This window comes from Oncorhynchus masou, chromosome 11, assembly GCF_036934945.1.
Source record: "Oncorhynchus masou masou isolate Uvic2021 chromosome 11, UVic_Omas_1.1, whole genome shotgun sequence".
Taxonomy (NCBI): Eukaryota; Metazoa; Chordata; class Actinopteri; order Salmoniformes; family Salmonidae; genus Oncorhynchus; species Oncorhynchus masou.
Window position 1 is genome coordinate 28,795,624 of NC_088222.1, and position 14,075 is coordinate 28,809,698.

The 14,075-nt window shown below is 43.4% G+C and overlaps 2 protein-coding genes across 3 annotated transcripts; one reads left to right on the forward strand and one right to left on the reverse strand.

Moving 5' to 3' along the window:
* Window positions 1-380: 380 nt before the first annotated feature.
* On the reverse strand, window positions 381-2,996 carry LOC135547953 (terminal nucleotidyltransferase 5C-like). 2 transcript variants are annotated; one of them, XM_064977159.1, is made up of 2 exons: window positions 2,392-2,996; window positions 381-1,293 (listed from the first exon to the last, which is right to left on the reverse strand). In XM_064977159.1, exons 1-2 carry the CDS (start codon window positions 2,984-2,986, stop codon window positions 686-688), a joined length of 1,203 nt encoding a protein of 400 aa, XP_064833231.1. In that variant the 5' UTR covers window positions 2,987-2,996; the 3' UTR covers window positions 381-685. The 2 variants fall into 2 exon arrangements, with proteins under 2 accessions (XP_064833231.1, XP_064833230.1); XM_064977158.1 differs by having other exon boundaries at window positions 381-1,262; window positions 2,388-2,996.
* A 6,439-nt stretch (window positions 2,997-9,435) lies between these two features.
* On the forward strand, window positions 9,436-13,926 carry LOC135548438 (charged multivesicular body protein 1b-like). The gene is made up of 8 exons (XM_064978046.1): window positions 9,436-9,596; window positions 10,092-10,189; window positions 10,296-10,442; window positions 10,721-10,789; window positions 12,401-12,508; window positions 12,700-12,743; window positions 12,849-12,921; window positions 13,194-13,926. Exons 1-8 carry the CDS (start codon window positions 9,581-9,583, stop codon window positions 13,236-13,238), a joined length of 600 nt encoding a protein of 199 aa, XP_064834118.1. The 5' UTR covers window positions 9,436-9,580; the 3' UTR covers window positions 13,239-13,926.
* Window positions 13,927-14,075: the final 149 nt, after the last annotated feature.

The window sequence follows — 14,075 nt, forward strand, 5'->3', positions numbered from 1 at the left end:
TAATTAGAGCAGTAAAAATATTTTTGGGTCATACCTGTGGTATACAGTCTGCTATACCATGGCTGTCAGCCAATCAGCATTCAGGACTCGAACCACCCAGTTAATAATATAAGAAACGCTCGGTCTACACTTCATACAGTATTTCTGTGATGTTTCTCATTAATTGACAATCTAGGATCCCCCGTCACAGGAAGGTGACAAAGGACTTGTTTGACATTGTAGCCGACATTGCTGATGACTGATCTACAACTAATTTTGCATCATAAATACCGACTCAATTTTATTTGTAAATCATTCAGTCAACATTTACCCACAATGCATCACAGATGTTATGCTCTTGAACACCGCCAAAGCCTGCCTGCCTGCCCTGCTGATGCAGCTAAAACAGCCATGTAAACGGTTCTTTCCCTATGACATTTTCCCTCACAGCTATTCTTTCTCCCATTCAAAACAACAACAAAAAATGTAACGGTGACGTGGTGGCCGGCCTTTATCTAAAGAACTCCAATCCTCCCTATTCTGTGTCCACTGTCTCTCATGTCATAGGCAGTGTCTTTTCAAAGCATTGAACAAACTGTGCTCATGCAGCCTGTTTTCTTTTTAAAATATATTTTGTGCCTCTGGTTACAGAGTAGAACCATATAGAACACAGCCCTCATGCTCTCCCCAACTCACATGCTGGGACCTACACCAGGCCGGTCTGCATGTGAACATGTAAAGGGTAGGGGTGGTAAAGGAGGGGGGGCTGTGCTGCCTGGGGAATGTAGTAGCTGCTGAATATGGGGTCAGCCATGTAAGGTGCAGGCTGGTAGAAGCAGGTGATGTTGGCAGTATTGGGAATGGCATTCTGTTCCCCCAGCACCCTCAGAGCCAGGACAGTGATCATATTGAGTGTCTGCCTCCGCTCATGTCCCATCAGACACACTGTACTATCATCTATCACCCGACGCAGGGTCATCAGAAAGTCATATTTGCCCGTCTCCTCATCGCCAATAAAGTGGCAGCGCAGATAGGCCTCGATTTTGCGCTGCTGCTCGCTGAGGTCAGGAAAGTCAATAAAGAAGCGGGAGCACATGTAACGCTCAAGGGACTTGATCTCTGTCTCACTGGCTGGCCTGAAGTTCCTCACGAGCAGGTCACTGTACTTCAGAAGTCCACCTCCTCTGATCTCCTCTGGGTTATGGGTGGAAATGAGTCGGAAGCGCAGGTGATCCATGGCTTGCTCAAAGTCACCGTACATGCACTCTGCTACCACAGTGATGCTGACCCTGTCTTTTAAGGCCGAGCTTGGCCCTGGAAAAACTGTGGTTGTCTCTGGTGGCCCTGGTTCATGAGCAGCAGCAGGCTCAGACTCTGGAACTCTGTCCCCTGTGGTTTGAAGGGACACTGATTCCTGAGTAGCTTCTGAGTTGGGAGGCTTTTTTGAGTATTTCACACTGACTATTTGTTCTATGTTGTGGGGTGATATGTTTTTATCTTGGGATGAAACAGCTGGAGTATGGTGATCTGTGAGTGTTTTAGTGCTCTCTGAGTTCCTCTGTCTGGACCCTGAGGAAGATGAATAATGGCCTTGATCAGTGTCTATTAAAGAGGGATTTGGTTGTATTCCTATAGGCTCAAACAGCTGTGTTGTCAGATCTGACAGATCTTTTAACAAAGACCATTTTTCAGGGAGTGATGAAGTGCTGCTCATCTTTCGTGACATCTTCCTTGGAGATTTAGGTGAGGGGCAAAAGTCAGGTACAACTTGCTGGGATGTGTCACAGGTTTTCTTGGCTGGGGGAAGGAATGAATGTTCAAGGTGTACGTTTTGTGTGACAGCAGGGCAGTCTTGGGATGTGGATTGAAGTATCACCTGAAGTTGAGCGTGCTCTTGTTGCAGTGCTGAGTTCTCTGTGAGCAACATGGGGGATGGATTGATGTCTTTTGACTCAGAAATCAATGACTCCTCTGTGTTACTTTGAGGGTCTACAGATGTATTTGGCACCAGAGGTTCCATCTCTTCTGTCATTGTTTTGGAGGATATAACTGAGAGGTAATCTGTATTCTGAACAAATTGTATTTTTACTGTATCAACTGTTAACACCACCACCTCTTCTACCTCTTCCTCATCCTCCAGAGAACCCAGGTCAAGCTCTGCTTTCGCTAACACTTCCTGTTCCTCTTGCTTTCCAGTTGCATGCACATCCATCGGATGCGATGATTCTTCCTTTTGAACGATAACCTCTTCACTGTGGCACAGACTGTCAGTGAAGTGTGTCATCATTGAGTCATTGTCTTTATCTTCTTTTAGATTCACAGAAGGGTACTGGGGTTCCATTATGGTTTTCTCTGCCCCTCTATCCAGATATAACACATTGCCATTGTGTAACTCCAATCCCTCACACTGACCCTCTTGCCTCCTCTCAGTCTCCCAATATGCCTCCAGCATATGGTCCAATATAATCTGGAAGGAGTCTACACTGAATTCAAACTGTCGCCGCAGGGAATTTACAAACCTGAGCCCCACAGTCTTACCCCTGTTATTGGACAGTGAGATTAGGCTCCAGCGGTCGTGCTCATTGAAGACCTTGACCATCTTCTGTACGTAGGCCTCCTTCATGGTGAGACAGGTGATCTTGCGTCTGTTGACCCCATGGGGAAGGAGGTCACGCAGGCTGCCCAGTACCACCTCCTTGATAACCTGGAAGTCCTCCTGTCTGGGCAGCTCCACTCCAAAGATGATGTCCAGGTCTCTGTAGCCCGTGCCGTTGTCCCTGACCATCACATGGCTGGCGGTGGAGCCATTGAGGCGGATGTCCCTGACCCTGATCTCCCTCTCCACCAGCCGGTCCTTCACTACGTGGATGATGTCCATGGGTCTCACCTCCAGGGTGGGGAAGTTCCCTCGGCCGTGGATGGGGATCACCTCTGTCAACACCTGGTCCAGAGTCTGGACTTGCTCCAGGGTCAAGTTGTGGAATCTTTTATCCATTTGGAGCTCCATTATCTTGGGTTTATCTGCAAAAGGACACAATATTGTATTTGGAAGAACCTGGGTAATTTCATGCCACAAAATGTGTGTTCAATGAGAAAGATTCTAATGCATTTTACAACAAGTGAAAAAATACTATCATTCATTCATTCACATTGAGTTCAGGGGATGTCAATGTCAACACTGAAACACAAGAGACACCAAAGGCACAGATTGCACCTTTCCAAATTAAAAAAGCTGTGTTGGTACTACTAAGCATAAGATACTGCCTCAGCAGGATACAAGGCACCATCTATGGAATATGCTGTAGGATGCCTCCTCCAACTCACAAATTTTGCCAGTTACTGTCACACATGTGCATTAGCCCCCCTTACACCCACATGAACACATGGGGGTGGAAGATGTAAAATTAAAAATTAATCAGGAAGGTAACCAGCTAGGAACTTCCTCTCAGAAGAGAAGTAATATGAGCAAACCTTGTCCTTGTTCTAGTTTGCACAATATCCTCTGATCCAAAGGTAATAGTTTTATTTTCAACTGCTTAATTTGTGTATTTTAAACATAGTGATAAATGAACTCATTGAATAAAAAATCATCTTGGCTGTCTATAAACAAATCAATAAGGCTACGTAAACATTTGGAAATTGATATCCCACAAATAAGATTAGCCTACTTTGACACAGATTTAACATGAACAGTGGTGGGAGGTCAACAGCTGGGGTATGTATTGGTACTTTCCCACAAGAGCCAAAAGTTTGCATGGACAGTTCTTATGGAATCCATCATGTACTAGAATAATAGTCGCATGCTGCAGAATTGTAGTCTCATGTGCAACCCCTTCTCGCCCGTGCGCCTGCTCCCACTATTTAGATAAAACTGTATGAGTCATACAGTCACTGAATAAAGCACCCCTCGCCGCGTCTTCTGGATTTTCTGCATGCGTGTCAAAAACATCACCACTTCTCACATTCCCATTGTTTGAGACTTGTTTGAGATGCTATACAAATATGGTATTTCAAGCAAAGAGTCCAGTTGTTGATAATCAGAATCGATCAAGTAAAATATTGCGTGGGCTATCAATCTGTTCTCTTGAGATTTTATTTTACAGTCCTTATTAGACTAAGTACTCAACGACGTGATGCCGCGTATGCACAGTCTATGCAATTTACCTAAATAATATTTACAAACCCTTTATTAGCCTAGTGAACACTCACAGGACACTGAATAGACCACGATCGTAGACTACGTAAACATGCTTAACATATTTTATTGAACAGAAACTAATAAAATATACAAAATAAAACATTTTGGTGAGTTTAGTCTACACCTCTTCTCCCACGTCTTCACCTGATGCAATATTGTTAGGTATAATTTACACACTGGCCAACATTGTTTGCAATTGTTTAATCCATCCATGGACAATGCAAATCATTAGCCTATCAAATGTACATATTTGTTTGATCCGTTTACATTCAAATTGTATAAGCACAAACCTTATGTATTTCGAAATTATTCCTGTATCAAATGTAACATGACAATGATCATGCAATTAAATAATTGACTTTAGCCTACTCACCTAACTGCTGAATGAAATGGTAGAACTTAGCCAAACTATAGTGATAAAAACAACAATAAGCGATATCCAACAGGTTTAATTGGATCTCCGAGTCGTAGACACAATTCGTTGTTATCTTGCTAAACTGTAGGTTCGTGCGTGATCGCTGTCCAACAAGACTGGTGCTGAAACAAACTGAAGTTCAACCACGCACTGTTTTCTCTCAACTGGGAGCGTAATGTAGTTTCCATGGCAATCTGGCGTCACGATGTTACGGTAACTGAACGATACTCTGTCTGTTCATTATGGGATTATCTATCAATCAATCTACATATACAAAAGTATGTGGACACCCCTTCAAATTAGTGGATTCGGCTATGTTCAGCCACACCAGTTGCTGACAGGTGTATAAAATCCATCATTGGATGCCTCCTTTCCAAGAAGTTAGTTCTGCACTGCTAGATCTGCCTAGGTCAACTGTAAGTGCGGTTTTTGGGAAGTGGAAACATTTAGGAGCAACAACGGCTCAGCTGCGAAGTGGTAGGCCACACACACTCACAGAATGGGACCGCCAAGTGCCGAAGCATGTAGCGAGTAAAAATCACCTGTACCAAGTTCCAAACTGCCTCAGGAAGCAGTCGGGAGCTTAATGAAATGGGTTTCCATGGCCGAGCAGCCAATGGTGGCAAGCCCAAGATCACCATGTGCAATGCCAAGCGTTGGCTGGAGTGGTGTATAGCTTGCCGCCATTGGACTCTGGAGCAGTGGAAACGCGTTCTCTGGAGTGATGTTTCCATCTGGCAGTCCGACAGACGAATCTGAGTTTGGTGGACTCCAGGAGAATGCTACCTGCCCGAATGCATAGTGCCAACTTTAAAGTTGGGTGGAGGAGGAATAATGGTCTGGAGCTGTTTTCATGGTTTGGGCTAGGCCCCTTCCAGTGAAGGGAATTCTTAATGCTACAGCATACAATTACATTCTCGACGATTCTGTGCTTCCAACTTTGTGGCCCTTTCCTGTTTCAGCATTACGATGCCCCCGTGCACAAAGCGAGGTCCATGGTTTGTCGAGATCAGTGTCAAAGAACTTGACTGGCCTGCACAGAGCCCGGATGTCAACCCCATCGAACACCTTTGGCATGAATTGGAATGCCGACTGCGAGCCAGGTTAAATCGACCAAAATCAGTGTCCGACCTCACTAATGCTCTTGTGTATGAATGGAAGCAAGTCCCTGCAGCAATGTTCCAACATCTAGTGGAAAGCCTTCCCAGAAGAGTGGATATTATTATTGCAGCAAAGGGGGGGACCAACTCCATATTAATGCCCATGATTTTGGAATTACATGTTTGAAGAGCAGGTGTTCACATACTTTTGGTTATGTAGTTTATCTGTCAATGTTTTCATACCCCTTGACTTATTCCACATTTTATTGTTACAGCCTGAATTCAAAATGGATTAAATATAGTTTTTTGACCCATCTACAGGTAATACCCCATAATGACAAAGGAAAAACACGTTTTTAGAAATGTTATCAAATGTATAAATCAAATAAACTGATCACATTTACATAAGTATTCAGACCCTTTACTCAGTACTTTGTTGAAGCATCTTTGGCAGCGATTACAGCCTCGAGTCTTCTTGGGCATGACGCTACAAGCTTGGCACACCTGTATTTAGGGAGTATTTCCCATTGTTTTCTGCAGATCCTCTCAAGCTCTGTCAGGTTGGATGAGGAGAGTTGCTGCACAGCTATTTTCAGGTTTCTCAATAGATGTTCGATTGGGTTCAAGTCCGGGCTCTGGCTGGGCAACTCAAGGACATTCAAAGACTTGTCTCCAAGCCACTCCTGCGTTTTCTTGGCTGTGTGCTTAAGGTTGTTGTCCTTTTGGAAGGTGAACCGTTGCCACAGTCTGAGGTTCTGAGCGCTCTGGAGCAGCTTTTCATCAAGGATCTCTCTGTACTTTGCTCCGTTCATCTTGATCTTGACTAGTCACCCAGTCCCTGCCACTGACAAAACATCCCCACCACATGATGCTACCACCACCATGCTTCACCGTAGGGATGGTGCCCAGTTTCCTCCAGATGTGATGCTTGACATTCAGACCAGAGAATCTTGTTTCTCATGTTCTGAGAGTCTTTCGGTGCCTTTTGGCAAACTCCAAGTGGGCTGTCATGTGTCTTTTACTGAGGAGTGGCTTCTGTCAGGCCACTCCACCATAACGGACTGATGAGTGGATTGCTGCAGAGATGGTTGTCCTTCTGGAAGGTTCTCCACAGAAGAACTCTGGAGCTTTGTCAGAGTGACCATCGGGTTCTTGGTCACCTCCCTGACCAAGGCCCTTCTCCCCCGATTGCTCAGTTTGGCCGAGCGGCCAGCTCTAGGAAGAGTCTAGGTTGTTCCAAACTTCTTCCATTAAAGAATGATGTAGGTCACTGTGTTCTTGTGGACCTTCAGTGCTGGAGACATTTTTTTGGTACCCTTCTGCAGATCTGTGCCTCGACACAATCCTTTCTCGGAGCTCTATGGACAATTCCTTCAACCCCATAACTTTGTTTTTGCTCTGACATGCACTGTCAACTGTGGTACCTTATATAGACAGCTACTTTGTCATTATGGGTTATTTTGTGTAGAATGATGAGGGGGAAAATTGATTCATTAAATTTTAGAATAAGGCTGTAAAGTAACAATGTGGAAAAAGTCAAGGGGTCTGAATATTTGCTATATACAGCAATAGCTGAATAGGTTGACATTGACTGGAATACAGTATGTAAACATTATTAAAAAGTGACCAGTAATTCCATGTCTATGTACATAGGACAGCAACCTCGAAGGTGCAGGGTTGAGTAACCGGGTGGTAGCTGGCTTGTGACAGGGTGGAGGCCGGCTAGTGATGGCTATTTAACAGTTTGATGGCCTTGAGATATAAGCTCTTTTTCAGTCTCTCAGGCCCAGCTTTGATGCACCTGTACTGACCTCGCCTTCTGGATGATAGTGGGGTGAACAGGCCGTGGCTTGGGTGGTTGATGTCCTTGGTTATCGTTTTGGCTTACCTGTAACATTGGGTGCTGTATGTGTCCTGCAGGGCAGGCAGTGTGCCCCTGGAGATGCGTTGGGCAGACCTCACCACCCTGTGGAGAGCCCTGCAGTTGCCATACCAGGCAGTGATACAGCCCTACAGGATGATCTCAATGGTGCATCTTTAAATGTTTGTGAGGGTCTTAAAGGCCAAGACAAATTTCTTCAGCCTCCTGAGGTTGAAGAGCTGCTGTTGCGCCTTCTTCACCACATTGTCTGTGGGTGGACCATTTCAGATTGTCAGTGATGTGTACGCCAAGAAACAAGAAGCTTTTCACCTTCTTCACTGCGGTCCCGTCGATGGGGATGGGTGCGTGCTCCCTCTGCTGTTTCCTGAAGTCCACGATCAGTTCCTTTGTTTTGTTGATGTTGAGGGAGAAGTTATTTTCTTGGCACCACTCCGCCAGGGCTCTCACCTGCTCCCTGTAGGCTATCTTGTTATTGTTGGTAATCAGGCCTACTACTGTTGTCTGCAAACATAATGATTGAGTTGGAAGCCTGTGTGGCCATGCAGTTATGGGTGAACAGGGAGTACAGGAGAGGTCTGAGCACGCACCCCTTTGGGGCTCCTGTGTTGAGGATGTTGTTTCCTACCTTCACCATGTGGGGGCAGCCCGTCAGGGGGTCCATGGCCCAGTTGCACAGGGCGGGGTTCAGACCCAGGGCCCCAAGCTTAATGTTGAGCTTGGAGGGTACTATGGTGTTGAAGGCTGAGCTGTAGTCAATGAACAGTATTCTTACATAGGTATTCCTCTTGTCCAGATGGGATAGGGCAGCTTGCAGTGCAATGGCGATTGCATCGTATGCATATCTATTGGGGCAGTATGCAAATTGAAGTGGGTCTATGGTGTCAGGTAAGGAGGAGGTGATGTGATCCTTAACTAGCCTCTCAAAGTACTTCATGATGACAGAAGGGAATGACAGTCATTTAGTTCAGTTGCCTTTGCTTTCTTGGGTACAGGAAAAATGGTGGACATCTTGAAGTGGGGACAGCAGACTGGGATAGGAAGAGATTGAATAACACTCCAGACAGCTGGTCTGCACATTTTTTTTTAAAATTTTACATGTTTTTTTTATTTTACCAGGCAAGTCAGTTAAGAACACATTCTTATTTTCAATGACGACCTGGTAACAATGGGTTAACTGCCTGTTCAGGGGCAGAACGACAGATTTGTACCTTGTCAGCTCAGGGGTTTGAACTCGCAACCTTCCGGTTACTAGTCCAACGCTCTAACCACTAGGCTACCCTGCCACCCCACATGCTCTGAGGATGTGGCTAAGATAGTGTTATGGGAGTTTGTGTTATTGGGAAATTGCTCTCCTCCAGGATTGGTGAATAAATGCCTCAGTATCATTTAGGGGTGAATGAGCAGACATTCATATAACAGAGCAGGAGGAGCTTGGGAGGAATGCACTGGCTGGCTCAAAGGGGGGGAATATTATATCAGACAGAGGGTGAGTCATCCCCTCACTCACCGCCGTGATCCAGAGACGCAAACCTAATCATCAATCAAGCTCGATTCCCGTCCACTCCCCAGTTATGCCACCACCAGCACAACTTGTGTTGGAGGAGAACCCCCAGCACTAACCTGATTGGATTGTCTCTGCACTGACATACCACCAGAGACAAGGGATAGAGGGAGGACAAGGCTGTGCACATAATAGATAGCAATATTGTGGCAAATGTAGTATTCCTGAATAAATGTAATAATTCCAGAACTTTACACGTCCATTCAGACATCCACTGACAGAAATAAAATAGTTATTTTTTGGGGTTGTTAGTGACGTCAAATGCAACGCACTGAACGCACCCCCTGAACATGTGATGGTGACGTCATATTTGGGTAGTGTGCCCGGAAGTATCAACGATAGTCAAATTAAAATAGGAAAAGCAAGTGCTGCATTACGTTTAAATCGAGAAGAATAAGACCAATAACAAGATATTAATTATCGGACCATCAAGGACCCTACCAGCATGTCGAATATGGATAGTATCCTTTGGAAGAGTGTTAGCTAGGCGTGAAAATGGCACCAGGAAATATAGGTAGACAGGGAAGGCCTCTGTTAAGTTCATGATAAAGTATCGTCTGAATAGGATTTTAAAATACATATATTGCTATCAGGTTTAGATTTGTATTTAAGCATAAAGTTTATACTTGTATTGCTTGGTGACAAAGGTAAACGCTTGTTTGCTCTTATTGATATTGTAACGACATCTGCCAAAGTAGGCATAATCTATAAATAAACAACCAGTTTAGTAAACTATTTTACTAGTCTGAAGACACCCAGTGCCTGGTAGCATGGCTGGCATTTTCAGTTTATTCACATGTCTACATCACAGGTATTTCATTTCGGTGGTGGAAGCACGTCACCATCGAGTAAAGTTTGTTTGTATAGAGGGTACGAAGCAAGTTGCAGTATTTGTGCCCCTTTGGGTTTAATTTATGTATGACAATTTTGACACAGTCTTTAACGTCACGTCACAGAGCATCTCTTCAATCTCAAGTTTTCAGCCAAAGAACTGCAACGAAACTCTAAGAAATGTGACAAAGAGGAAAAGGCAGAGAAGGCCAAAGTCAAAAAAGTAAGTAGGCTTTTTACATCATTAGTCAATCCCTGAATCACCTCACCTTAACTCTGAACATATCAACTGAGAATGTAGGGATACTGAACCTTTATCCTTGCCATAGGCTATCCAAAAAGGAAATGTGGAAGTGGCACGGATCCATGCGGAAAACGCCATCAGACAGAAGAACCAGTCGGTCAACTTCCTTAGGATGAGCGCTCGGATCGATGCAGTGGCCTCCAGGGTCCAAACAGCAGTCACAATGAACAAGGTGCAGTTGTTATACATACCTATGAGACTTCACACAGCAATGTTCTTATTTTGTAGATAAACATTTGTTCACTTTACAACACGTAAAACATTGGTTTGGATGTTCAAAATGGAGACACAAATTCTGCTTAAGATGGTACCACACTTTTTTTTTTTACTTTGGAGGGAACATTTGGTGCAATGTTGTGTGAAAGTGCAAGGTAACTATGGCAACAATGGCTGTGTCCAACCACATAGCAAGGTACCTTTCTATTTAAGTAATGTTGGTTAATTCTACAGGTCACTAAATCTATGGCTGGAGTGGTGAAAGGCATGGATGCCACACTGAAGAGTATGAACCTGGAGAAGGTAAAGTGTGTATTTTTTTATTTTATTTGGATCCCCATTAGTTGTTGCAAAACCAGCAGCTATTCTTCCACACAACATGAAACATGGCACAATACAGAACATTAATAGATAAGAACAGCTCAAGGACAGAACTACATACATTTTAAAATGTCACACACAGCCTCCACATCAGTACAGCCGTCTTCATCGACCTGGCCAAGGCTTTCGACTCGTCAATCACCGCATTCTTATCGGCAGACTCAATAGCCTTGGCTTCTCAAATGACTGCCTCACCTGGTTCACCAGCTACTTTTCAGATAGAGTTCAGTGTGTCAAATCGGAGGGCCTGTTGTCCGAACCTCTGGCAGTCTCAATGGGGGTGTCACAGGGTTCAATTCTCGGGACGGCTCTTTTTTCTGTATACATCAATAATGTCGCTCTTGCTGCTGGTGATTCTCTGATCCACCTCTACACAGACGACATCATTCTGTATATTTCTGGCCCTTCTTTGGACACTGTGCTAACAAACCTCCAAACAAGCTTCAACGCCATACAACACTCCTTCCTTGGCCTCCAACTGCTTTTAAATGCTCTAAGTGCATGCTCCTTCCTATTTCGCAACAAAGCCCCCTTCACTCATGCTGCCAAACATACCCTCGTAAAACTGACTATCCTACCGATCCTTGACTTTGGCGATGACATTTACAAAATAGCCTCCATCACTACTCAGCAAACTGGATGTAGTCTATCACAGTGCCATCTGTTTTGTCATATTTGATGCCAAACCCACTGGCTCCAAGTCATCTATAAGGCTTTGCTAGGTAAAGCCCCGCCTTATCTCAGCTCTCTGGTCACCATAGCAACACCCACCCATAGCACACACTCCAGCAGGTATATTTCACTGGTCATCCCCAAAGCCAACACTTCCTTTGGCTGCCTTTCCTTTCAGTTCTTTGCTGCCAATGACTGGAACGAATTGCAAAATTCACTGAAGTTGGAGTCTTATATCTCCCTCACTAACTTTAAGCATCAGCTGTGTACAGGTACAATGAATCTGTAAATGGCACACCCAACTACCTCATCTCCATATTATTACTTACTCTCTTGCTCTTTTGCACCCCAGTATCTCTACTTGCTCATCATCATCTGCATATCTATCACTCCAGTGTTCATGCTAAATTGTAATTATTTCGCCTCTATGGCCTATTTATTGCCTACCTCCCTACTCTTCTACATTTGCCCACACTGTACATAGATTTTTCTATTGTGTTATTGACTGTACGTTTGTTTGTATAACTGTTGTTTTTGTCGCACTGCTTTGTTTTATCTTGGCCAGGTCGCAGTTGTAAATGATAACTTGTTCTTAACTGGCCGACCTGGTTAAATAAAGATGAAATAAAAAATAAACATGCACACAAAATATATAGGTCAAATAGGGGAGAGACTTTGCACCGTCTTTATCGTTTTTTAATCCAGGTTTTACTGTTTACTTGAGCAATCACAGATGGGAGTTCCGTGCAATCATGGCTGTGTGTGCACACTCATAATGCTGGTTGTCAAATACAGCTATTTGATAGGTGTCACTCTTCACAATGAGAGGGAAATTGTGTCATGAATGTCTCATCTCTCTAGATCTCAGGCCTCATGGACAAGTTTGAACATCAATTTGAGACATTGGATGTGCAGACAGCCCAAATGGAGGACACCATGAGTAGCACAACCACACTTACCACACCACAGGTAATGATGCTTTTCTGTGCTCCTGCTAGACAGACCTTTTGTCTTTGACCAGATGTGTGGCCTTTAATCTTGAAGTCTGTAACAGTAAATACACACCCAAGTGCAGATCATGACGAGATACATTTATTTTGATTTGTTTATTCTGCTCTGTTCACAAACAATGGAGATTAACAGTCAGTGACGTGTTTCAGAATCAAGTGGATTCACTGATGCACGAATTGGCTGATGAAGCAGGGTGAGAGTTCCTCATTTTGTGGTTTTCTCTATTCTTGAAAAAACTTGTATATAAAGGATGGAAATGTAATGAATAGCAATTTGTTCTTCTTTTTTTTATGTTTAGTTTGGACCTGAACATGGAGCTCCCACAGGGGCAGACTGGATCAGTGGGCACCAGCGTAGCATCAGTAGAGCAGGTACAGAAACAGGCCCTGAACCAGAGCCATTATGTACCCTACCACACTTTCAATTGTCTACTGAACAGGATATTTAAAATAAATTATTGGGATAATAGAGCAATGATAACATTGCTGATATTGTTATTGTAGCTGTGCCTCAGGCTTACAGAAATATTGCCCTCAGCCCCACCTCTCACCCTTCTTACACAATAAAAAAGTTATATATTTTTAGAGATGTCTGACTTACTGCATCTGCAACAACATAACACCTGTTTTACTCTTGTTTTCAGGATGAACTGTCTTCAAGGCTTGCCAAACTCCGAGACCAAATGTAAAGGAAGAACTCAGTCTGAGACCTCAATGAATGGCCTGAACTGGCCTGAACTGGATAAAAATCCAAGACCTGCTGTTCTTTTCATAATGTCTTTGTCTCTCATTTAGTTTCTCTTTAAATGTATACCTTTGAGAGCCTTGTCCTTGAGTCCTTTATTGGTGTTCGAAATGTACTATTTTATATAGAGAGTATGCAGGTACAGGAATATAGTCCACCAGCCTACTAACACAGACTTATTGGTTATGGAAAATTCATGATTTAAAAAATATAATAACTGGTATGGTTGCTTCTCCAACTAATGCTTTTTGTATATCTTTTTTTTTTATTGTGTTGTAGTTTGGCAGACCTCTCTTGTGTCTTAAAATGAAACTACAATGTTATATGATGCGTTTCTTTCCGGTGTCTCTCCATTTACCCATTTCCTGACAAGATATTTTATTCACGTGAATAATTGTGTTTAAAAAAATGTGTATATATTCTCCTATCCTGTATCAGAACGGCATGTTTTTATGAAGAGATTGGTTGGTTGATTCTTAAATTTGATAACTCTTGAGTTTCGGGGTTGTTTTTTGTGTCTACACAGTTTAGGGTATTAGATAATACAATTTTATACAGTAGGCCGTCATTGTAAATAAGAATTTGTTCTTAACTGACTTGCCTAGTTAAATAAAGTTTAAATAACAATAACATCTTTAGCCTCTTGTACCTTTTTCAGTCTCATTTCCATGTACATCTCACCCTATTTGCATGTATGTAAACAATGTTGAAAATAATAGGGTTTAAAGCAGTGCTTGACTTGGACCGAAATAGGTGCCTGTACTCATTTGGGTTATGGTAC

What these genes read in the sequence shown, in the direction of transcription:
- LOC135547953 (XM_064977159.1), bottom strand. Translation starts at nt 2,986, where the DNA reads ATGGAGCTCCAAATGGATAAAAGATTCCACAACTTGACCCTGGAGCAA. An exon ending in GACTGAGAGGAGGCAAGAGG is followed by an intron (nt 1,294 to 2,391) that starts GTCAGTGTGAGG and finishes CAGTTTTTCCAG; the next exon opens with GGCCAAGCTCGGCCTTAAAA.
- LOC135548438 (XM_064978046.1), top strand. An exon ending in CAGCAGTCACAATGAACAAG is followed by an intron (nt 10,443 to 10,720) that starts GTGCAGTTGTTA and finishes TTAATTCTACAG; the next exon opens with GTCACTAAATCTATGGCTGG. An exon ending in GAATTGGCTGATGAAGCAGG is followed by an intron (nt 12,744 to 12,848) that starts GTGAGAGTTCCT and finishes TTTTATGTTTAG; the next exon opens with TTTGGACCTGAACATGGAGC.